This window comes from Salmo salar, chromosome ssa14, assembly GCF_905237065.1.
Source record: "Salmo salar chromosome ssa14, Ssal_v3.1, whole genome shotgun sequence".
Lineage (NCBI taxonomy): Eukaryota > Metazoa > Chordata > Actinopteri > Salmoniformes > Salmonidae > Salmo > Salmo salar.
In genome coordinates this window covers 80,530,798-80,554,762 of record NC_059455.1, presented here as the reverse complement: position 1 = coordinate 80,554,762, position 23,965 = coordinate 80,530,798, and the positions used below count along the sequence as shown (strand labels likewise).

At 41.7% G+C, this 23,965-nt stretch overlaps 1 protein-coding gene across 1 annotated transcript in view; it reads right to left on the bottom strand.

The window, feature by feature from the left end:
• LOC106570400 (CUB and sushi domain-containing protein 3-like) overlaps nt 1-23,965 on the bottom strand; it is a 725,317-nt gene that overhangs the window by 383,959 nt on the left and 317,393 nt on the right. Inside the window, 1 exon segment of the mRNA XM_014142665.2 lies at nt 16,955-17,067. Within this exon segment, the coding sequence (XP_013998140.1) occupies nt 16,955-17,067 (113 nt within the window).

The following is a 23,965-nucleotide window of genomic DNA, read 5'->3' as shown; positions in this document are numbered from 1 at the left end:
TCAGGTAAAACAGGTTCCAAATAAACGGATCAGCATTGAAAACCATCCTCCAAGCTTATGAAGAAGAGCACAAATCATAGCAGCAGCAGGTAACAACAAAGAATAATGTGCAGAAATAAAATAGGCAAGCTAAAATGAAAAGATAAAAAGAAGAGGAGGAGAAAGATATTAATATATAAGTAGCCTACAGGGCTTCTGTTCATTTGTCAACCTTTAAATGATTGGGGGGGTTTGTAGGACGGCAGACCAGACCAGGGTGGAGTACAGCAGCCAATATGGATCAGCCTTTAGCCACAATCCTCAGAAAAGTCTTCAGGGCAGAGGAGGCTGTCAAGGTTTTTTTTGCAACAGAATGGCCGATTTGTTACACCGCAGAATGGCACGTTGGGACATAACAGTGCAGACGTCCGCGCACATGCACATACACACACACACACACACACACACACACACACACACACACACACACACACACTGCCCCTGAGCAAAATAGAGATTTTCAGGTGTTGTGCTGGAGGCTTTCATCACTATTTCAGCTCATTTGAACAGAAGCCCTGTGAGGAATGACAAGCGTAATAATAATAATAACAATAATAATAATAATAATAATAATAACAACAGGATCACATTCAACATGTGTAAAAACATCATGATAAATGTTTTCTTTTCCGTTTTCCAAAACAGTATGCGTTCAAAAACCCCAAACATCTATCATTACATATTTAACGCTTTTGTTAAAAAGTACCCATGGATTCACTGTCAGATATAACATGGGATGATGAAGGATTACATTAGGATATGGAAAATAGGTGGGATAAGAAGCATGTAGCATTGTGTGAGGCTGTGGAGGTTCTCTCTCTCTCTCTCTCTCTCTCTCTCTCTCTCTCTCTCTCTCTCTCTCTCTCTCTCTCTCTCTCTCTCTCTCTCTCTCTCTCTCTCTCTCTCTCTCTCTCTCTCTCCCTCTCCATGGTTCCGTAGTTCAGGGCAACCCTCACAGCCTCACACATTTAACACAGAAAGGTACACTAGCACATTGACATTGGCTTCACTGATTCAGCTTGTCCGTAATAAAAATATGAGAATCTTTTTTTTTTAATATAGAGCTCAGTCATTCTTAACATCTTGATCCAAAGATGAAGTCTGGGGTGAAATTCATTATGATATGTCCATACATGTTTCACTGAATGACAGAATGAGAGGTGCAATGGTTTTTGACAACTGCCAGTTGTCTTTCAGAATATTGACATAGAGATGGCTGAGATCTTCATCATGAATGTTGTTCTGGAGGCAGCTCTGAGTGGTCACTAGCTGGCACAGCCACAAAGTCATAAAAGTAATTAAACCTAACCCTAACCTGAACCCTAACCTTAACCACACTGCTAACCCTAATGCCTAACACTAACATTAAATTAAGACCAAAAAGCAAATTTTTACAATATACCCATTTTGACTTTGCAGCTAGCCCACCATGTGGACTCGCTCAGTTCTGCCTCAAGGACAAGACTCATCCCAATACACGTCAACCTGTCCCTTATACTGGGAAAGATTGCATTAAAAACATAATCTTAGAGTTTCAGACATCAAAGGTTGTGTAATTCCGATTATGAGCAGACCAACTTGTGAGGAAAAAGTGTTCAACGCCTAGTTTTCATTTGCATTTCTACGTGAAATAAACTGTGACCATGTCATTGGATTTAGGTAAAAAGTTGGCTGAAAAAAAATAAGAAATTCCCTTAATTTTTCTTTGCTATTCCAATCAGTTTTCCATGTTGATTCAACGTCATCACACAGATTTATACTTTTCAACCAGTTTTTGACCAACTGGCAGCTACTGTACAGTATGCTTCAAAGCTTCTGCAGACCTGTGGGTTCATGTTACTACTTGCTTAGATGTTATATATTCACTTGAAATTCTTCAAAAAGTCCAATGTCCCCAATAGTACCTCATGTCACAAACAGTGTGTACAGCTGAGAATAACAGAGTCATTCAAGCTGGTATTATCGCATATTCAGTTAGAGTGGACAGTACCTCTTCCGTACAAGCAGTGCACAACATGAATAATGGCATAGATGATGGACTCTTTTAATAATGACATGTAATCGACTTACTTAATTATAGTTCATCTGTGAGGGATCTGCCTCTTAATTTACGGGTGACACTTCGATGGTCACCGATGAGCACCACTTGAGCAGCATCATTTGCCATGCTTTAATGTCCTTTCTTTGGATCTGGTTAATTTGCTTTGCGATAAATCAGTCGACGAGTTTCTTTGTGCTGATACAGTATGTAAACTATGTAAGGCTGTGTTTACACAGGCAGCCCAAATTCAGATAATTTTTTCCTCTAATTGGTCTTTTGACCAATTACATCAGATCTTTTCACATCAGATTTTTTTCAGAACTGATCTGATTAGTCAAAAGACCAATTCAAACGCAGCCTTAAAGACCCAAGGCATTCCTCAGACACTATGTTGGATTGACAAATGGCACCTTCAAACCTGAATGGTTTATTACTCCCATTTTATAGCCCTCTGGTCAGCATTCTTTCATTAATAAATAAAGCCAAATATTATACATTGATTCCCATGCTGTGCCAGAAGAAGCTAAAATTAGTCAATTTAAAATGGATTTGCGTTTCTTGTCTTATGCCGACTCGCACAGGTTGCCTATTGGTTGATATCTGCTGTTCAGTCGTGACATTTCGTCATTCGTAGAATGATTAAGAAAGGATATGTACGAGGAGGAAGGCAACCATCTCTTATCAAAACATGTCTTTCTAATTTAGCAAATCAAAATGCAGTCTGACTCCAAGACAATGGTTACCTTCCAAATCACAGAGCAGTGGTTCCCAACCTTTTTTGTTTACTGTAACACCAACTGAATTTTTCTCTGCCAGGAGTACCCCTGAATTACCCCCTCATGTGCATTCTAGCAGTAGCCCTATGGTCTCATGAGTCTTCTCAAGTACCCCCTGTGGATAGGCCAAGTACCCCTAGGGATCCTAGTACCCTGGTTGGGAACCACTGTCATAGAGCATACATTTAATCAACCATGTGTTTGAGGAATCTATTTTCCACTTGTTTTGTGCTATTTTGACTTTATTGGGGATTTCTGAGAATAGAAATGAAAAGCAGTATGTACTATACTGTACTATAATTTTGCTGCCGGTACTACACTATAACTGGGTGAGACAGAAATATATACAGAGAATTCTGCTGTAGCCTGGCAACCTAGGATTCAATACCTCATTCTACCTTGCCTAAAGGCCACAGGTTAAAGGGCCAATAAAGCCACTTTAGTATTGTAGGAACCTAACTGAACTAGAGCTGTGAGAGGAGGTGGGTTAAAAGAACATAATTGAACTAGGGTAGTGAGGGGAGGTACTTTAACGCTGTAAGGGCCAGGTAAGGCCTTGAGACAAACCAAATGGTATTTCCAATCTGTCCAGTCAAAACGTACAATGTCATTACATTGGTGTAGTCGTCTATAAAATACATCCTCTGGACACTAGACACACATTCCACCATGTCTAATTGGCTAGCTGTTAGAAAACCCTTCACTGTAAAAAGGTTAAAGAAATAGGACTTGTAGTAAACTACAACTAGTATTGAGGAGAAAATGGTAGCACTTGGAGCATGGAGTTAAGTGGACAAAGCAAATTCAAGTTGAAATTGGTGCCCGATAACAACTTAAAGATCATTCTCTCATAGCCTCTAGCTTATGGGGGCAGTGATATTCTTTATTGGGGGCTGATATAGGAGCTATAGAACCTTATATAGAAAATGTATTGTTCAGATTTATTACTTCCAAGATTGGTGCAAAATTATGTTTATTTATGCAGTTTCAGTTCTGCTAACTTCAGCAATCTAGTAATTTCCCCATGCACATTGTAACTCAAATGTCAAAATGAAATCTCCAGAGACACTACAAAACCCCCTGACAAACTGTTGACATCTTTGATAACACAACAAAAATGTGACCTGACAACATATCCTAATTAAAGAGCCAGTGCAGTGAAAAACGTGATTTCCTTGTGTTTTATATATATATATCCACACTCTGAGGTTGGAATAATACTTTGAAATTGTGTAAATTATAATAATGCCCTTTTAGTGTAAGAGCTGTTTAAAAAAAACGGCTGTAATTTCAGCCTGTTTTTGTGGTAAGAAGTTTTGGCCTTCCATGGTGACGCCACCACGCAGTGAATTAGTTAATAGGCCAATAAGAAAGAGAGTTCCAAACCTCTGCCAAAAACAGCTAATTCCCCCACTCAAACCACTCCCAGACAGTCCTAGCAAAATTATTTTTGGAGAAATTGCTCTTTGCTAAGAAGCTATTTTTGTTTCTTTTAGACAATTATGGTAAGCAATCTTTACACATAAATTATTTGATATTGAGATAAAAATGGCTGCATTGGATCTTTAGTGTTTCCTTCTATATGACATACTATGTTTGGCTCAAGTGCTGGTCAGCGGATTTAATTGGCAAAGTGCATGGGGTTGAAATGAATAGCTAAGTTTTATTTTTCATTTATGTCATAGTAACTAAATCTTGCATTCTCTGCTAAGCATCTGAGATGGGCACTCTAACTTACACTACATGGCCAAAAGTATGTGGACACCCCTTCAAATGAGTGGATTTGGCTATTTCAGCCACACCTATTGCTGACAGGTGTATAAAATCGAGCACACAGCCATGCAATCTTCATAGACAAACATTGGCAGTAGAATGGCCCGTACTGAAGAGCTCAGTGACTTTCAATGTGGCACCGTCATAGGAAGCCACCTTTCCAACAAGTCCGTTCGTCAAATCTCTGTCCTGCTAGAGCTGCCTCGGTCAACTGTAAGTGATGTTATTGGGAAGTGGAAACGTCTAGGAGCAACAACAGCTCAGCCGCAAAGTGGTAGGCCACACAAGCTCACAGAACGGGACTGCTGAGTGCTGAAACGCGTAGCTCATAAAAATTGTCTCTACTCGGTTGCAACACTAACATCCGAGTTCCAAACTGCCTCTGGAAGCAACGTCAGACCAAAACCTGTTGGTCGGGAGCTTCATGAAATGGGTTTCCATGGCCGAGCAATGCCAAGCGTCGGCTGGAGTGGTGTAAAGCTTGTCGCCATTGGACTCTGGAGCAGTGGAAACGTATTCTCTGGAGTGATGAATCACGCTTCACCATCTGGCAGTCCGTCGGACGAATCTGGATTTGGCGGATGCTAGGAGAACGCTACCTGCCCGAATGCATATTGCAAACTATGAAGTTTGATGGAGGAGGATTGATGGTTTGGGGCTGTTATTCATGGTTTGGGATAGGCCCCTTAGTTCCAGTGAAGGGAAATCTTAATGCCACAACATAAAATGACATTATTTCGCCATGATTCTGTGCTTCCAACTTTATGGCAACAGTTTGGGGATGCCACTGCCCCCGTGCACAAAACGAGGTCCATACAAAAATTGTTTGTCGACATTGGTGTGGAAGAACTGGACTGGCCTGCACAGAACCCTGACCTCAACCCCATCGGACACCTTTGGGATGAATTAAACGGCGGCTGCGAACCAGTCCTAATCGCCCAACATCAGTGCCCGACCTCACTAATGCTCTTGTGGCTGAATGTAAGCAAGTCCCCGCAGCAATGTTCCAACATCTAGAGGAAAGCTTTCCCCCGAAGAGTGGAGGCTGTTAACCTGTTTGGGATAGGGGCAGTATTTTCACGGCTAGATAAAAAAACATACCCGATTTAATCTGGTTACTCCTCCTGCCCAGAAACTAGAATATGCATATAATTATTATATCTGGATAGAAAACACTCTAAAGTTTCTAAAACTGTTTGAATGGTGTCTGTGAGTATAACAGAACTCATATGGCAGGCCAAAACCAGAGAAGATTCCATACAGGAAGTACCCTGTCTGACAATTTATTGTCCTTCTGTAGCATCTCTATCAAAAATACAGCATCTGTGCTGTAACGTGGCATTTTCTAAGGCTTCCATTGGCTCTCAGAAGGCGCCAGAAAGTGTAATGGGGTGTCTGCAGTCTCTGGGCGAAGAACAGCAGGAGTATTTGTTAGTGGTCAGGCTGGGAACAGTGACACTGGAGATGCGCGTCCACTAGACTACTCAATTTTTTTCTTTCAGCCTTTGAATGAATACAACGTCGCCAGGTTGGAATATTATTGCTATTTTACGAGAGAAATAGCATAAAAATTGATTTTAAACAGCGTTTGACATGCTTCGAAGTACGGTAATGGAATATTTTGAATTTTTTTGTCACGAAATGCGCTCGCACGTCACCCATTGGATAGTGACCTCAACGCACGAACAAAATTGAGCTATTTGAATATAACTATGGATTATTTGGAACCAAAACAACATTTGTTGTTGAAGTAGAAGTCCTGGGAGTGCATTCTGACGAAGAACAGCAAAGGTAATCCAATTTTTCTTATAGTAATTCTGAGTTTAGTGAGCACCAAACTTGGTGGGTGTCAAATTAGCTAGCCTGTGATGGCCGAGCTATCTACTCAGAATAGTGCAAAATGTGCTTTCGCTGAAAAGCTATTTTAAAATCTGACACCGCGATTGCATAAAGGAGTTCTGTATCTATAATTCTTAAAATAATTGTTATGTTTTTTGTGAACGTTTATCATGAGTAATTTAGTAAATTCACCGGAAGTTTGCGGTGGGTATGCTAGTTCTGAACATCACATGCTAATGTGAAAAGCTGGTTTTTGATATAAATATGAACTTGATTGAACAAAACATGCATGTATTGTATAACATAATGTCCTAGGAGTATCATCTGATGAAGATCTTCAAAGGTTAGTGCTGCATTTAGCTGTGGTTTGGGTTTTTGTGACATATATGCTTGCTTTGAAAATGGCTGTGTGATTATTTTTGGCAGGGTACTGTCCTGACATAATCTAATGTTTTGCTTTCGCTGTAAAGCCTTTTTGAAATCGGACAATGTGGTTAGATTAACGAGAGCCTTGTCTTTAAAATGGTGTAAAATAGTCATATGTTTGAGAAATTGAAGTTATAGCATTTTTGAGGTATTTGTATTTCGCGCCACACTCTACCATTGGATATTGGTGAGGCATTCCGCTAGGTTAACCTGTTGGGGGTAGGGGGCAGTATTGACACGGCCGGATAAAAAACGTACCCGATTTAATCTGGTTACTACTCCTGCCCAGTAACTAGAATATGCATATAATTATTGGCTTTGGATAGAAAACACCCTAAAGTTTCTAAAACTGTTTGAATGGTGTCTGTGAGTATAACAGAACTCATATGGCAGGCAAAAACCTGAGAAGATTCATTACAAGAAGTGCCCTGTCTGACAAGTTGTTGTTCATCTTGGCTCTTTTTATTGAAGACTGAGGATCTTTGCTGTAACGTGACACTTCCTATGGCTCCCATAGGCTCTCAGAGCCCGGGAAAAAGCTGAATGATATCGAGGCAGCCTCTGGCTGAAACACATTATCGCTTTTGGCAAGTGGCCGATCAGAGGACAATGGGCTTAGGCGCGTGCCCGAGTCGACCCCATGCTTTATTTTCTTTCGTCTGTTTACCTAAATGCAGATTCCCGGTCGGAATATTATCGCTTTTTTACGAGAAAAATGGCATAAAAATTCATTTTAAACAACGGTTGACATGCTTCGAAGTACGGTAATGGAATATTTAGATTTTTTTTGTCACGAAATGCGCCATGCTCGTCACCCTTCTTTACCCTTTCGGATAGTGTCTTGAACGCACGAACAAAACGCCGCTATTTGGATATAACAATGGATTATTTGGGACCAAAGCAACATTTGTTATTGAAGTAGAAGTCCTGGGAGTGCATTCTGACGAAGAACAGCAAAGGTAATAACATTTTTCTTATAGTAAATCTGACATTGGTGAGTGCTAAACTTGCTGGGTGTCTAAATAGCTAGCCCTGTGATGCTATCTACTTAGAATATTGCAAAATGTGCTTTCACCAAAAACCTATTTTAAAATCGGACATATCGAGTGCATAGAGGAGTTCTGTATCTATAATTATTAAAATAATTGTTATGCTTTTTGTGAACGTTTATCGTGAGTAATTTAGTACATTTTTAGTAAATTCACCGGAAGTTTGCGGGGGGTATGCTAGTTCTGAACGTCACATGCTAATGTAAAAAGCTGGTTTTTGATATAAATATGAACTTGATTGAACAAAACATGCATGTATTGTATAACATCATGTCCTAGGTGTGTCATCTGATGAAGATCATCAAAGGTTAGTGCTGCATTTAGCTGTCTTCTGGGTTTTTGTGACATTATATGCTAGCTTGAAAAATGGGTGTCTGATTATTTCTGGCTGGGTACTCTGCTGACATAATCTAATGTTTTGCTTTCGTTGTAAAGCCTTTTTGAAATCGGACAGTGTGGTTAGATTAACGAGAGTCTTGTCTTTAAAATGGTGTAAAATAGTCATATGTTTGAGAAATTGAAGTAATAGCATTTCTAAGGTATTTGAATAACGCGCCACGGGATTCCACTGGCTGTTACGTAGGTGGGACAAAATCGTCCCACTGGCCCTAGAGAAGTTAAAGCAGCAAAGGGGGGACCAACTCCATAGTAATGCCCATGATTTTGGATGAGATGTTTGACGAGCAGGTGTCCACATTCTTTTGGCCATGCAGTGTATCTTGAAAGCGATAGCCATTAGATATTTTGGGGCACTATTAGAGTGCCACTTTTCCTAAATGTATTGTTCGGGAGGGCAGGGAAGCGCATTTGTAACATTTGGGTGAAATTAAGACCTGCTTCTATACTGAATCATGCAAAGAGTCTAAAGAGTCTAATTCTTGGGTGAATTCTTGGATTAAATACTATCATTGAGCCCCATCTGGACGTTAATGGGCAGCAAGGCTTGAAACCATTTCAGTTTCTAATTTCTACACTTGCTTCTTTTTTTTGCAGACATTGATCCGCTCAAGAATGTTTGGACACCCAAGGTCAGGATCATTTTAACTGAAGGATCTCGGCCATGAAAAGCCAAATGTAACACATATGCATCACAGTGTAAGATTCAGTGTCACTTCTGTCATACCCTTTTTGTCACAATGTCACACCTGTAGTGTTGTCAACAACTGAAAAACAAATGTGAGGATGATCTTTGAGACGACAACGTTCAACACTAAATTGTATTGTTATCTCCTCAGCACCAGTCCTGGGGCATCTTATCCCCTCGTCCATCATGTCAACGATAGATTACTGTAATTGTCCTCTGTCTGGCGTGTCAGATTATTCACTGGGCTAGAATCGGGCTAAGAGGTATTTGCAGGGTCGTTTGTTATCAGGGGGATGAAGGAAAAGACAATGTGATGATCATATTTCACCTCCCTGCTTAATTAACCTTTGCTGCTTCACTCAGTCAGTGAGTGGATCGGAGTGGGAGCGGCTTCGCTGCCTGTCACCCATAACCCTTGTGTGAACCATCACTGATGACAGATTGGATACACACAGTGCAGACCAACCTACCTGACGGTCCCCTGTGTCCAACACGAGTAGGACAGAGATTGCATCGACACTCATCAATTCAGTAGTTGTACAATTGGTACAATAACCGCATATGTGTTAAAATGTAAAATGTAACTGTATCTTACATGTTCAAGTGGATTAATAGAACACAAAGTTAATTGACGTCATGATATGGCTGTCTCTCATTGGTCAGATGCATCATGGGAAGTGCATCATATTTCTTGTGAGACAGAGACTGGTAATGGGTTGGCATGCTGCTGGATTTTCAGGCATTGTTGAAGCCTGGGGTTTTCTTTTGAGTACTCTAAACTATGAGTTTATCCAGATAAGTTTATTAGGACTATCTTTTTGTTCATCAGCCTGTTTGTTATTTTGGTTGCATTATTCCTCACTTCCAAATAAAAGCTTCACCCTGGGCATAAAAATCTGCTCTCATTGTCTTGCCTCCTCACTGTTAAAATCTTACCGCATGGGCCAACCTCACACACCTTAGTATGACCTTGTTCTCAAAGACATATTTTATGAGTGCTATGAGTTCAGATGAGAGCCATACTAAACCTAATGGCACCATTGAAATACATTTCTCTCCTGGGTGTATTTATGATTAAAGTTAATGCAAAGAGCAGCATTATAAATGGTGAGCACACAGTGTGACATCAGCTTCTGTGAGAATGACAATTTTGAAAGAGGTGCTGGCAACTGCCCTCATTTATAAAAACGTTCATGTTTGGAATGTTTTCCAAAGTAATTGTTTTCCAGTAAGTACAGTCAAAAATGTCTCTTTTCTGAGTTTTATATATACAGTACAAGTCAAAAGTTTGGACACCTACTCATTCCAGGGTTTTACTTTATTTTTGCTATTTTCTACATTGTAGAATAATAGTGAAGACATCAAAACTATGAAATAACACATATGGTATACAGAAGATAGCCCTATTTGGTAAAAGACTAAGTCCATATTATGGCAAGAACAGCTCAAATAGGCAAAGGGAAACAACAGTCCATCATTACTTTAATACATGAAGGTCAATCAAAACGGAACATTTCAAGAACTTTGAAAGTTTCTTCAAGTGCAGTTGCAAAAACCATCAAGCACTATGATGAAACTGGCTCTCATGAGGACCGCCACAAAGTTATCTCTGCTGCAAAAGATAAGTTAATTAAAGTTAAACGCACCTCAGATTGCAGCCCAAATACATACTTCACAGAGTTCAAGTAACAGACACATCTCAACATCAACTGTTCAGAGGAGAACGCGTAAATCAGGCCTAAATGGTCGAAATTTGAGATTTTTGGTTCCAACCGCCATGTCTTTGTGAGACATATAGGTGAACGGATGAGCTCCACATGTGTGGTTCCCACCATGAAGCATGGAGGAGGAGGTGTGAAGTGGTGGGGTGCTTCGCTGGTGACACTGTCTGTGATTTATTTTGAATTCAAGGCACACTTAACCAGCATGGCTACCACAGCATTCTGCATCAATACGCCATCCCATCTGGTTTGCGCTTAGTGGGACTATCATTTATTTTTCAACAGGACAATGACCCAACACAACTCCAGGCTGTGTAAGGGCTATTTGACCAAGAAGGAGAGTGATGGAGTGCTGCATCAGCTGACCTGGCCTCCACAATCAGCTGACCTCATCCCAATTGAGATGGTTTGGGATGAGTTGGACTGCAGAATGAAGGAAAAGCAGCCAACAAGTGCTCAGCATATGTGGGAAGTCTTTCAAGCCTGTTGGAAAAGCATTCCAGGTGAAGCTGGTTGAGAAAATGCCAAGAGTGTACAAAAGCTTTCGTCAAGGCAAAGGGTGGCTACTTTGAAAAATCTCAAATATAAAATGTATTTTGATTTGTTTAACACTTTGTAATGACCGACGCCGGACAGTAGAAGCAGGTATGGGGAGTCAGACAATCATTAGGGAACAGACATAGAACAAGACAGGAACAGCGCCAGCACACCGGTAACATGGACATATGACAAACAATGCAGCAACGGGGAACAGAGCTGGGGAACTGACAAATATAGGGGAGGTAATAAACAGGTGATCGAGTGAGTCCAGGTGAGTCCAATATCGCTGAAGCGCGTGACGAGGGAAGGCAGGTGTGCGTAATGATGGTGGCAGGAGTGCGTAATGCAGGGCAGCCTGGCACCCTTGAGCACCAGGGGGGAAGAGTGGGCGCAGGCGTGACAGTACCCCCCCCCCTCTAGGGGCGCCACACGGCGTCCCACCTGGGCGAGCTGGCTGAGACATGGGCGCTGGGCAAGCCGGTTGGGGGTAAACTCCCCACGAACCGGCAGGGGCGCGGGAGCCTGGCGAGCCAGCTGAGGCACAGGAACCTAACGATCCGGCTGAGGCATGAACGCCTGTCGATCCCACTGTGGCGTGGAAGCCCGATGATCCGGCGGAGCGTGACGTGGGATGGGAATCTGCCGAGCCAACCGAGGCAAGGAAACCTCTCGAGCCAGCTAGGACGTGGAAGCCCGACGAGCTGGCTTAGGCAACCCCGGTTCCATCGGCGGTGGAATCCAAGCCCAACGTCACCAACAAAACAAGAAAACTCATTGGCCGGCTGGGCGAACAAGACCTGACGATCCGGCTGAGGCCTGAGGTGGGATGGGCGCCTTCCGAGCCAAACCTCTCGAGGCAGCTAGGGCGTGGAAGCCCGACAAGCTGGCTGGGCACATCCGGTTCCATCGGCGGCGACCCAGGACCAACGTCACCACCAACAGGAACGCCAGTACTTCCCAATGCTTCGTGTAATGGCCGCTGCATTCTGTAACGACCGACGCCAGACAGGAGAAGCAGGTACGGGGAGTCAGACATTTATTAGGGAACAGACATAGAACAAGACTGGAACAGCGTCAGCACACGGGTAACATGGACATATGACAAACGCAGCAGCAGGGAACAGAGCTGGGGAACTGACAAATATAGGGGAGGTAATAAACAGGTGATTGAGTGAGTCCAGGTGAGTCCAATATCGCTGAAGCGCGTGACGAGGGAAGGCGGGTGTGCGTAAACGATGGTGGCAGGAGTGCGTAATGCAGGGCAGCCTGGCGCCCTCGAACGCCAGGGGGGAAGAGCGGGAGTAGGCGTGACACTTTTTTGGTTACTATGTACATGATTCCATATGTGTTATTTTATACTGTTGATGTAGAAAATAGTAAAAATAAAGATAAACCCTTGAATGAGTAGGTGTCTCCAAACTCTTGACTGGTACGGTATTTCCACACTATGAGGTTGGAATAATACTGTAAAATTGTGAAAATTATGATAATGCCCTTTTAGTTTTGGCCTGCCTGGTGACATCATAAGAAGGTAAATTATTTAATAGACCAATGAGAGTTCCAAACCTTTCTGCCAGTAACATATCGTTTTTGGTTTTCCCAACTAACAGACAGTCCTAGCAAAATTCTTGCTTGAGAAATTGCTCTTTGCTAAAACAATCACTGTAAGGTACCTAATTGTTACCCAGAAATGATTTGATATTGGGATAAAAACAGCTGCATTGGACCTTTCAGAACTTTAAATTAGAGGTTGTGTCTTTAAAGTCTTGGTAAGTCTTTAGAAAAGTGTCTCAAGACTGTTTCAAATTCCATCGTATACTATCAATCACAGCTTCAGTGTCCAGGTATTAAGTGGCCCAAAAACTCAGTGTTGCGTCGTGCATAAGAACTGCCCTTAGCCCTGGTATATTGGCAATATACCACACCACCTCTGGCCTTATTGCTTAATTAAACTGCATTTGGCTGCTTAACTGGGAACCATACCAATGTCGAGCTAAAGTGATTGCATACTAAATGACTGATTTTATGGTGTAATTTGTTTTTATAATTAAATCGCAGCACCTGACACGCTGGTCTTGCTCACTGCTTAGTCATCAAAGAAAGGAAAGATAACTACAATAAATTATATAGCTAGAGTTACATATACATGTCTGTCCTGAGCAGTTTATGCATAAAGTACAGCCCGATATATTAATGTGGAGTTTTTGGGAAGGGCTTTCCACTCCAAATTACTGAACATTTTACACTGTAATGGTTGAGGGATGCTGATAGACTTTTTGCTGCGTTGTGGCAGTGCAGTTAATATGAATTTAGCTTTTAACTGTATGTACTTGGGACCCTGCATATAATTTCCCCTACAAAGTGTTTGGAAGCAACTTTACTATTGATTCAATGATTTGCTTGTAAATGTTTCTTCTCTCAAGACAACATCTACAGTATGTTTGCAACTGACTTTAAGGTCAAATGCAGATCTGATTGTTAAAAGAAGATTATTTAAAATCTCACTTGGCAGAATTTAAAAAGACATTGTACAAGGTTCAAAGAAAACAAAATTGATGTCTGGAATACTGGGTACATATTAAGGAGCCTGATGCTGTAGAAGCAAACATGCTAATAGTAACGCCATTTTGATATAGGCCCATGGTTGAAGGATCACATCTGAAAGGAAAAAAGTGAATACTTGCCAAATTAATTATTTCCCCAAGGGCAATGGTAAATCCTAATTTACAATAATCTGCACAGGCCTGCTGTCTAATGATAGAGGAACAGAGGTGGTCTTATCAAAGATGGCAGTAGCTCCAGGGGAAGAGATAGTCTGCGACACCAGTCTTCTGGTCATGAATTAGCATGAAGTCCTATTTCTGACTGGACTGCTTAGAGGAGTGGAGAAATTGTCTGACCTGTGACAGAGGGCTGTGAGATTCAGTATGATATAAGAGGGGCATTTGGAAGATTTTAATTCTAGGGAAGATAAGATAGAAAGAACCCTGGAGGATAATTTTGGGGATTAATTGTTGACTGTTAGTTCCTCAAAATCCTCAAGTTGTCTGAAATGGACCATTGGTTTCGAATTCTGCTGAGCCAGATTTTTGGTAAAATTGCATTATATGGGGCCCTGTATACAGTCCCTATGTGTATAACATACATAGCAACTACAGTAGATATCTGCATCCACATCAGGTAGTTAATTCTGTATGTTAATTCCTTTTCAATAGTGCTGAACAGCAGCTAGGCTGCCCGCATACAAATACAATAGTTAAGTACATTGCCTGGGTTCAAATTCCCTGTCAAACTTTGATTACGTTGAGACGTGGCAGCTTCAATTTCATTACTTATCAGTGGCTGTCTTGAGAAGAGCCGTAGCAGCATAGCCAATAACAGCTTCAATTCGACAGCCACTGACTGACTTCCTATGAGAGATGAGTTGAATTGAGAGCGAGAGCAACAGCTGGCTAATGTCAATAACTGTGGTTCAATCAGAGATGGGAACGTGCTTTTTCTGATGGCATTTCTGTCAGACAGAGCAGGTGGGTAAATTGGATTTTGGGGTGGTTTTGGTGTCCTAAGGCACTTTGCAGCTGCTGCTTTGAAGCTGGGCTGCTTGTGGCTCACCAGGTGGTGTATACCTGTAAAGCCTCAATAAGAAGTCGCACACAGGGCCGTTCTCAAGGGGCAATTCATCCCTCGGCAGCATCAACAGCAGACATTAAGATAAAATCTCTATCTTCTTGTGAAGGGCACAAACCAATCTTGCCTGGCTTTTCACCTCCATCAAGTGCCATAAATGTGCTGAACTTCTCAAATATTGTGTATTTTAGTTGAAGGGAGTCTGTTTGATGGGAAGTTTGTCCATTTTAAAGACCATTTAAATCCACTACTGTTCTTGGCACTAAGCCACAAAATAAATGACATTCTACAGTCCTTTTTCTTTGAGAATGTCGATAATAAATACAAGTTGTGTTTAATAAAAGTCCTTGGGGTGTGACACTTTATATAGCAACGTCAAATTAAAAGCTCATCAGTAGGGTATTAGCAAAATGGTTCCGTAACTATTTACAAAGATTAGTAAATTATGAGCAAATCATTTATTCATCCCCTCTTCTTTCTTTGGGCTCTGTACATACAGACACTGCCCTTTCAGAGGATGTGAAAAGCGCTTGACCTATAACATTGTCCTCTGGAGAGGTGTCAAGGACAGAAATAAACCTATTCAGATGCTCTGAGCTCTTCTCTGACTGCAGATGTCCATCTCTTTCTATTGGTCTTAAACCATGCTTCTCCACTGTCTATTAAAGGATATAACTTACAGTATAAGTGTTTCATGAGTTAAGCACACTCATACTCATACTCTATCATAACCCAAAATGTAAGATTTAATTCAATTTTAGAATGCAGAATGTAGCTTTAAAGCAACTGATGAGCTAAAAAGGAGTGACTAGTGAGCATTAGTTGTCTTGAGACAAGGAGGTGATCTGTCACTGTCCTCACTAACACTGACCTCAGATCAAAGGAGAAGAGTACATTCATTAACCTTTCACCCCCAATGTCCCTGGAGAGCAGGGTATGGCTCAATTCAAATTGAAGACAGTCAATTCAGGAAGTAAACTGAAATTCCAATTATATTATTAAAAAAAGGGCATATATTTCCAATGACTTCTCAATAAACTGAAAAGTAGAAGCTATTGATGTCAAATGTTTTTACATTTCTGGATTTTAAATTCAAATCACTTCCTGAATTGACTGATTTCAATTTGAATTGAGCCTAACCCTGCTGGAGATATAACCTGCGGCTATATCTAACACCTATCTGGAAAATGCAGCACATCATCGTAACCTATAAGGTGGTTCGGAAGGGGTGATCATTTTTTATCCAAAGTAATATCCCAAACTGTAAGAGTAGGCAAACATATTTCATATTTCAACCATGTCCCCCAATATTATAACATTTAATTAGTGTGGGGGACATTTTGAAAGATTTGGTTTATGGTAAATACATGTCAGAATAACTTCACAAACATAACACACAGCAATGCAGAAGTGGGTATATGATTCTGGATGACCTGTTTAACAGTATCTTAGGTTTGTTTTAATTAGAAGCTTTTGAATATGATAAAATAAAAGAGACAGCTATTTAAAAAAGAGGAGAAAAAGTGATTTGTTGTTGATCTATTGATTCGTTTGAAATACAACAAAAACATGTTTTTAATTGACTGCTGTGTTGTGCATGATTGGCATTGCCACAGAGAAAGGTTTCTAATTAAAAGTGAAAACTGAAAGTGCTAATTGCCCGAATAATTTCTTGGAGAATTTATGGTTGACATTAGAAAATAAATATCTGTCTCTTCTAGTTGTAATTATACACAGTTAGAAGGCAGGATGATAGAAAGACTTAGACTGAAACAAAAAAAGAACATTAAAAGAAAAGCAAACAGCAAATCTAAGAACACAACACCATGACAAAAAGAAGAAAACTCATTGAGGAAGACAGAGTGAAGAGGTGTAGGATTCTTCTCACGTTCAGAGTGCTATTTTTTGAGTCTCTCAGGGCTTTACAGGAATTACACTCTTATTTAAATGGACCTCTCCTCTTACAAGTTTGTTCTGTTTTTAGGTCGTCAGGAAACTCCTTCCTAAGCGTCTTTGCGGTGATTGAAACAGAGGCTTACCTTGATAATGGGCGCTAAAGCCCCGATATCGATGGTTACTGTCGGTTACAAAATGTAGCCTCAGCCAGTTCTTGTTGCTGACAATAGGAGAAGGGACATTCATCCCAGATAACCTGAGGAAAAAAGAGGAGATAATCATTAGGCTTTTTACTGCACGCTCAAAGTCAGCAAGTTACAACACTGGTGTCTTTAAATGTGTCGGTCAATCAAAAGAGAACTTTTTTCTTGTTTTGAACAGTGTTCAGACATTGTAGCTACATAACTAAAAACATTTACAAAAACTTGCAACTTGTAAGTCAGCAGACCTACATAAACATTGACAAATTTAAAAATCCAAAGTCAAGTAATTGTACATTAATGCTGCTTACTATTCATAAATCAATGACATTAGGACATACAACTCAAAATAATGTTCATAGGGTAATGTTGAAAGGAAAAAGGCTGAGTGTTCTGCTTCAGAGTCGGATGGTAGCAGCAGTAGCAGGGTGACACTACTAGTCCTGTCCCCCTGCTGAGAACACTACAAAGAGAACCCTCAACTATACCCTATTAGTCACCCACTGATAGGTACTGTATATCCCCCTGGTCCCCCTGGTCAGATGTATAAACTTATGGAGAGTATACAAAGCATAAACTAAGTGTATAAAGACAATATGCACAAAGTCCCAGAGGGATAGATACAGTGCCTTCAGAAAGCATTCACACCCCTTGACTTTTACCACATTTTGTTGTGTTAAAAAGTGTGATTAAAATGTATTTGGTCCTTAATAAAAGTCTAAGCCGTTCGAGGGGGGGGGGGGGGGGCTCTAGCTCTGCCACCTTTCACCGTAGATGTAAATGTGGAAGTGCGATATCGGAGGATGCGGTAGATTGAGACAAATCCACTGTAAAAAAAAAACAGATATCTCTAGTTTAAACTTACATATTTTGCGTCAATCAACTCTAGAAGGTTTATTGTCATTTTTTGTCAGCGATCTACACAAAATACTTTGTAATATGAAAGGTGAAGAACAATCTCAATTTAATATAATCCTTTTTAAATTCAGGCTGTACAACATTTTTTGGGGGGGAAAAAGTCAAGGGGTGTGAATACTTTCTGAAGGCAGTGTATATCCACCCATTAAAAACGTCACACTCGTATACCTTAATATGCGTATAGAGTACAAAGTGTATCTGGTCCTCGCCCACAACACACGTCTGGAAGACGAGTAGCCTGCCTCTGAAGTGTGCAGGTGATTTGTCCACGTGACTGTGCAGCGCGGAGGAGGAGGAACAGAGCACAGAGGTCATACACAGACCTCTCTCGCCCCCCCCGTTCCTCACACCCCCCACATCCTCCGGCCTTTATTGATGACTGACGGGATGTGTCATTAAAGGACACGGTCACATGAATCAAGGCTGACTGGCCACCACAAGCTGGAGCTGTGCCATATCATTACCATTATCAATCTAAAGTCTTCTGCATTACCCATACGGAAAATGAGGCAGAGACACCAGACCCCTCCGGCTCAGAGCGCTGTCGGGTTTAACCTCAAACCCCCCTCCAATGCTAATTCTCTTCCACGCTTTTCAATGAGGAACATTTGAAATTGGAATTTGGTTTACTTTATGAATAGACGGGAATTTAAACGGAATTGATCCCAACCCTGGTATAGACCACATCCTAATTAGGGTTATACAGAACATGTACAGTATGCAGGTGGAAAAATGTTAGGAACAGGCCCAATGTATAGAACTACACAGAAGCCTCAAAACGATAGCAGTGTGCAGCAGGTGTGGTGCTCTGCCTGTGTAAAACCATTTCATAATAAAACATTTATGGATGGCAAGCCTTAAAAATGTACAAGCGTTTGTGATCAAAGTCATCTGTGGAGGAACTGTCGTCTACTTGATCTAGCACCTACAGTTCATTAGCAGTAAATTAGTACATTAGTACATTAGCAGAGCAAGAGGCAACCCCAGTTTATGTGAGAGAAGATCACTGGCCTCGTGGAGGGTTATAGTGTCACGGATCCCCCTGGAACTTTCATTGCGCACACCTGGCCCCTATTCCCACTGATTAGTATTTGTATATATGTGCCCTTTGTTCACCATGGGGCTGTCGATTATTGTTACTATGTCCGTTGGTGCGTGTGAGTACCTGTGCTGTGTGTTTTGGGCTTTTGTGCGCCTGGTGGATTGCGCAAATGATCACGGCTCTCGTCCCGTGTGTTAATCATTGTGCGCGTGTGTATTTATTCGAGGTACTCCTCGCTCTTTTGTTTGGGTTTCAAACCTGTATTTTATGTACTTGTTTGTTTGGTCTTCGTCCCTATGCCCTTGCACGGCACGCCGTAATTTGGGGCGTAATAAAAAAAATATTACGCATTCCTGCGTCTGTCTCCCGAATCATTGTTACCAACGTGACAGAATAATCAACCATTGAAGGAGACAGGGGGAATGGTCCGACCGATGACGCTGTGATTGTTCCGTCCGCCGCGGCTGCAATTTCGTCAGCTGCAACTGAGTCGTCCGACATCACCACCTTGGGTCCGTCCGACAACGCAACTTCAGCAGTCACAACTGGCCTGTCCGACAACGCAACTTCAGCAGTCACAACTGGCCTGTACGACAACGCAACTTCAGCAGTCACAACTGGCCTGTCCGACAACGCAACTTCAGCAGTCACAACTGGCCCGTCTGATGCCGCCTCCTCGGGTCTGTCCAACAACGCAACTTCAGCAGTCACAACTGGCCTGTCCGACAACGCAACTTCAGCAGTCACAACTGGCCCGTCCGATGCCGCCTCCTCGGGTCTGTCCAACAACGCAACTTCAGCAGTCACAACTGGCCTGTCCGACAACGCAACTTCAGCAGTCACAACTGGCCCGTCCGACGCCGCCACAACCGGGCTGTTTGGATTTCAACCCTGTATTTTATGAACTTGTTTGTTTGGTCTTCATCCCCATGCCCTTACACAGCACACCGTAATTTGGGGTATAATAAAAAACCTTATTACGCATTCCTGCGCCTGTCTCCCGAATCATTCATGCCAGCATGACAGTTAGGGTACCAGTGCCGTGTTTCCCATCCACTAATATACATTTTCATTAAATTAGTCGGCCTTCTGCGTTGGACCAGTCAAATAACACATTTGAAATCATGTAGTAACCAAAAAAGTGACAAATATTTGAGAATCTTCAAATTAGCCACCCTTTGCCTTGATTACAGCTTTCCCACTCTTGGCATTCTCTCAACCAGCTTCATGAGGTAGTCACCTGGAATGCATTTCAATATTAATTTGTGGATTTTCTTTCCTTTGCATTTGAGCCAATCAGTTGATTTGTGACAAGGCAGGGTTTGTATACAGAAGATATCCCTATTTGGGAAAAGACCAAGTCCATATTATGGCAAGAACAGTTCAAGTAAGCAAAGAGAAACAACAGTCCATCATTACTTTAAGACATGAAGGTCAGTCAATGTGGAACATTTTAAGAACTTTGAAAGCTTCTTCAAGTGCAGTTGCAAAAACCATCAAGCACTATGATGAAACTATCTCTCATGAGGACCGCCACGGGAAAGGAAGACCCAGAGTTACCTCTGCTGCAGAGGATAAATCGGCAATTAACTGTACCTCAGTATGCAGCCCAAAGAAATGCTTCCCAGAGTTCAAGTAATAGACACATCTAAACATCAACTGTTCAGACTGCGTGAATCTGGCCTTCATGGTCGAATGGCTGCAAAGAAACCACTACTAAAGACACCTCCAGGCTGTGTAAGGGCTATTTGACCCAGAAGGAGAGTGATGGAGTGCTGCATCAGATGACCTGGCCTCCACAATCAGCTGACCTCAACCCAATTGAGATGGTTTGGGATGAGTTGGACACAAGAGGGAAGGAAAAACAGCTAACAAGTGCTCAGCACATGTAGGAACTCCTTCAAGACTGTTGGAAAAGCATTCCAGGTGACTACCTCATTTGTTTAACACTTTTGTGGTTACTACATGATTCCTTATGTGTTATTTCATAGTTTCGATGTCTTCACTATTATTCTACAATGTAGAAAATAGTAAATATAAAGAAAAACCCTTGAATGAGTAGGTGTGTCCAAACTTTTGACTGGTACTGTAATTCTAGCAGATCGACAGTGCTGTCACACACACACACACACACCCTCATCACCGCCCCTCCACCCCCACCCTTCCCCCTATCCCTGACTTCTCCTAAATCACTGTAAAAGGCAAAACAAAGTTTTATATGGATAAGTGTAATTTAATCAACATATCTCATGCCAAGGTGTCTATAAACACAGGGAGTGGTAAACAACCATGATGTAAGTGAATGGAGAAGGGATAAGTATGGTTTACTGCATATAGGTTTAAAGGGATAGTTCACCTAAACTTCAAAATTACATATTAGTTTATGGATAAAGACAGACAGCATTCTATGCTTTGGTTTTGTTAACCTTGCCATGTTGTAATTTGGGTGAACTATCCCTTTAACACCAGTAGTATGTCTACTTGGTACATAAAGATCATGCTGGAAGTGGTACCCTATGAGTGAATCATGGTTGGGCACTTAATAATGTGTTCATTTTGATTGATACCAGTGGTTGGTGAACTAGCCCAAAACGGCCACTTCATGTCATTCAATTAAGTGCTACAGTTGTGAACACATAAATCCCAGCACACTACTCTACTCTGTGGCATTCAGGGGTCTTTTCACTATTGTCCCTGTCAGAATAATTGTCATGATTATTCAAAGGCCTAGAGTGTGTCATGGAGATGAGGAGATGTGAACAGACCACACCATGTCTAAGGCTTACCCTTACAGAAAAACCAAATTATTTCTCATGTGGAACATCACATGATTTTACATGAAATTTCACATGTGAAATCATGTGAAAGCGTGTTTTTGGAATACTTAACACATGTTGCTTTACATGTTGTCACGTTATCACATTAACTTTGTATAATATCATGAAAACATGTTTTTGGAACAATTCACATGTGATCACATCTGAAATTCATGTGGTTATTCCGTAATTCCTCTCCACCACCAACCACACAGTCAGTCAGTCCCCTTTTCTTTAACATTCTGTGATAAAAAGGTAGTGTGTTGATTGTACTGTAGTATGGGCTGGGGCCCGTGGTGCAGAGACCGTGACGTCCCCAATGGGACTCAGGAGGGAAGATGACATAAACATTGGCTGCATGAGAGAAGATAGAGAGGTGAAGAGAAGAGAGAGAGAGAGAGAGAGAGAGAGAGAGAGAGAGAAAGAAAGGAAAGGGGGAGAACAGATAGTGTGAGAGAGAGGAAGGGCGAGCAGAGAGAGAGAGAGAGAGAGAGAGAGAGGAAAGGAGAGCAGAAAGAAAGAGAGGGCCACCGCCCCCACAGCAACAGTGTGGGACTATTCACTGAGGCATTTACAATGAATTTCCTGTCTTTCTGGGTTCTGAAAGCCGTTCAAGGTCTCAGAAATAACACAGTATGAATTGATAGTGACAAGAAGAGGCAACAGTGGTGAGACTTTTAAGGGGGCTACGTAGCAACAATGTTGCCGATTTGTCATCAAAGTACTCAAGCATTCTTAATGAAATTCTAATATTAACTTTAACATCCCTGCAGTGCTGGCTGAAAGGGCATCACTCAGGCACACACACACGCACGCACACACTATGTTAGTATTCTTATCTTTCATTATTTCTTATTGTTGTTGCATTGTCGAGAAGAAACCTGGAAGTAAGCATTTCGTTGGACAGTGTATACCATGTGTGTCCTGTACCTACGACTAATTACATTTGAAACTTGAAACACACACACATACAAAAGTCAAGACACCGGATTAAATTAATGTGCTAAAGACTTATGTCTCTCTTAGCCTCTCACAGGGGATGATGTCATCCCCTCTGAACACATAAGCACACACACACACACACACACACACACACACACACACACACACACACACACAGAGAGAGAGAGACACAGACACAGAAAAAGACACACACACCCAGGGAGGGGAGAAACAGCGAAGCAGGGCTAGCCTCTGCATCAGCTCTGGGCTCCAGGCAGGCAGTGTACGACGCTGGCAGATGCCTCATCAATCACCACCCAGGCCTCAGAGACGGATGGGAGGCCGCTGGGAAGCGGCGCGCGTCTCTCCATCAAACTGATGTTTTGAAAGTAAGTAATCAGTGTTCTCCATGGGCACTCCTTCTGTGGCAGAGCCCTCCACCTTCCTCCTCCGCACCACTCCCCTCCTCCCTCGCCCCCTCCCTCTCTCCCCCTCCTCTCCTGATGCACTGACTGCCTCCTCACACTTTGATTCAGCAAGTCAAGGCCTCTCCACCCCATTGGATTCTGGGAACTATATTTCATCTGTTTCATCGCAGCATGCAGGGTCGACGTGGAGCTGTCCAAAATGCATTCTGGGCTCCGTGTGTAAGGGGTCATACCTTTTGCCCAAGAACCGCAATAAAACACAAACACAACAGTCATTTGCTGTAATGCTCCTCTAAAATCTAAAACACTGTGGTCAAAACAAATCGAATGACACAAAAGGGGGATGCGTTTTTTCAGAGGCTGAGATTATATTTATCCAAATGATATCCTCCGCTGCAGTAAATGGCTGCCAGAGGCCTCATTTGCAAGCCGTAATACAATCCTTCCAGTCTCAGAACAACATTAATGGATCTGAGAGAAAAAGGGGAAAACATTACTTAACCAGGGCCTAGCTTTTCTTCACAAATAGACAGGAATAACAGAGTACCATTTCAGTGTTTCCAATACAGTACATATCTAAACCCTTCAGCAACAATACAAAATTGTTGCAGTTAAGCAAGACTTGAATTTGAATGATTACATGTAGGGCCGCCATAGTTAATCAGGTAACTAACTTTTTGACATTTTTGTGCACACATTTTTTTTGTCGTTATTAATCGTATTGTCTGAAAGTGTTCAAAATACACAGAAAAGATCCCAAATACATAATCTATACTGCTAAAAAACAACAATGTAAAAACAAGTTGGC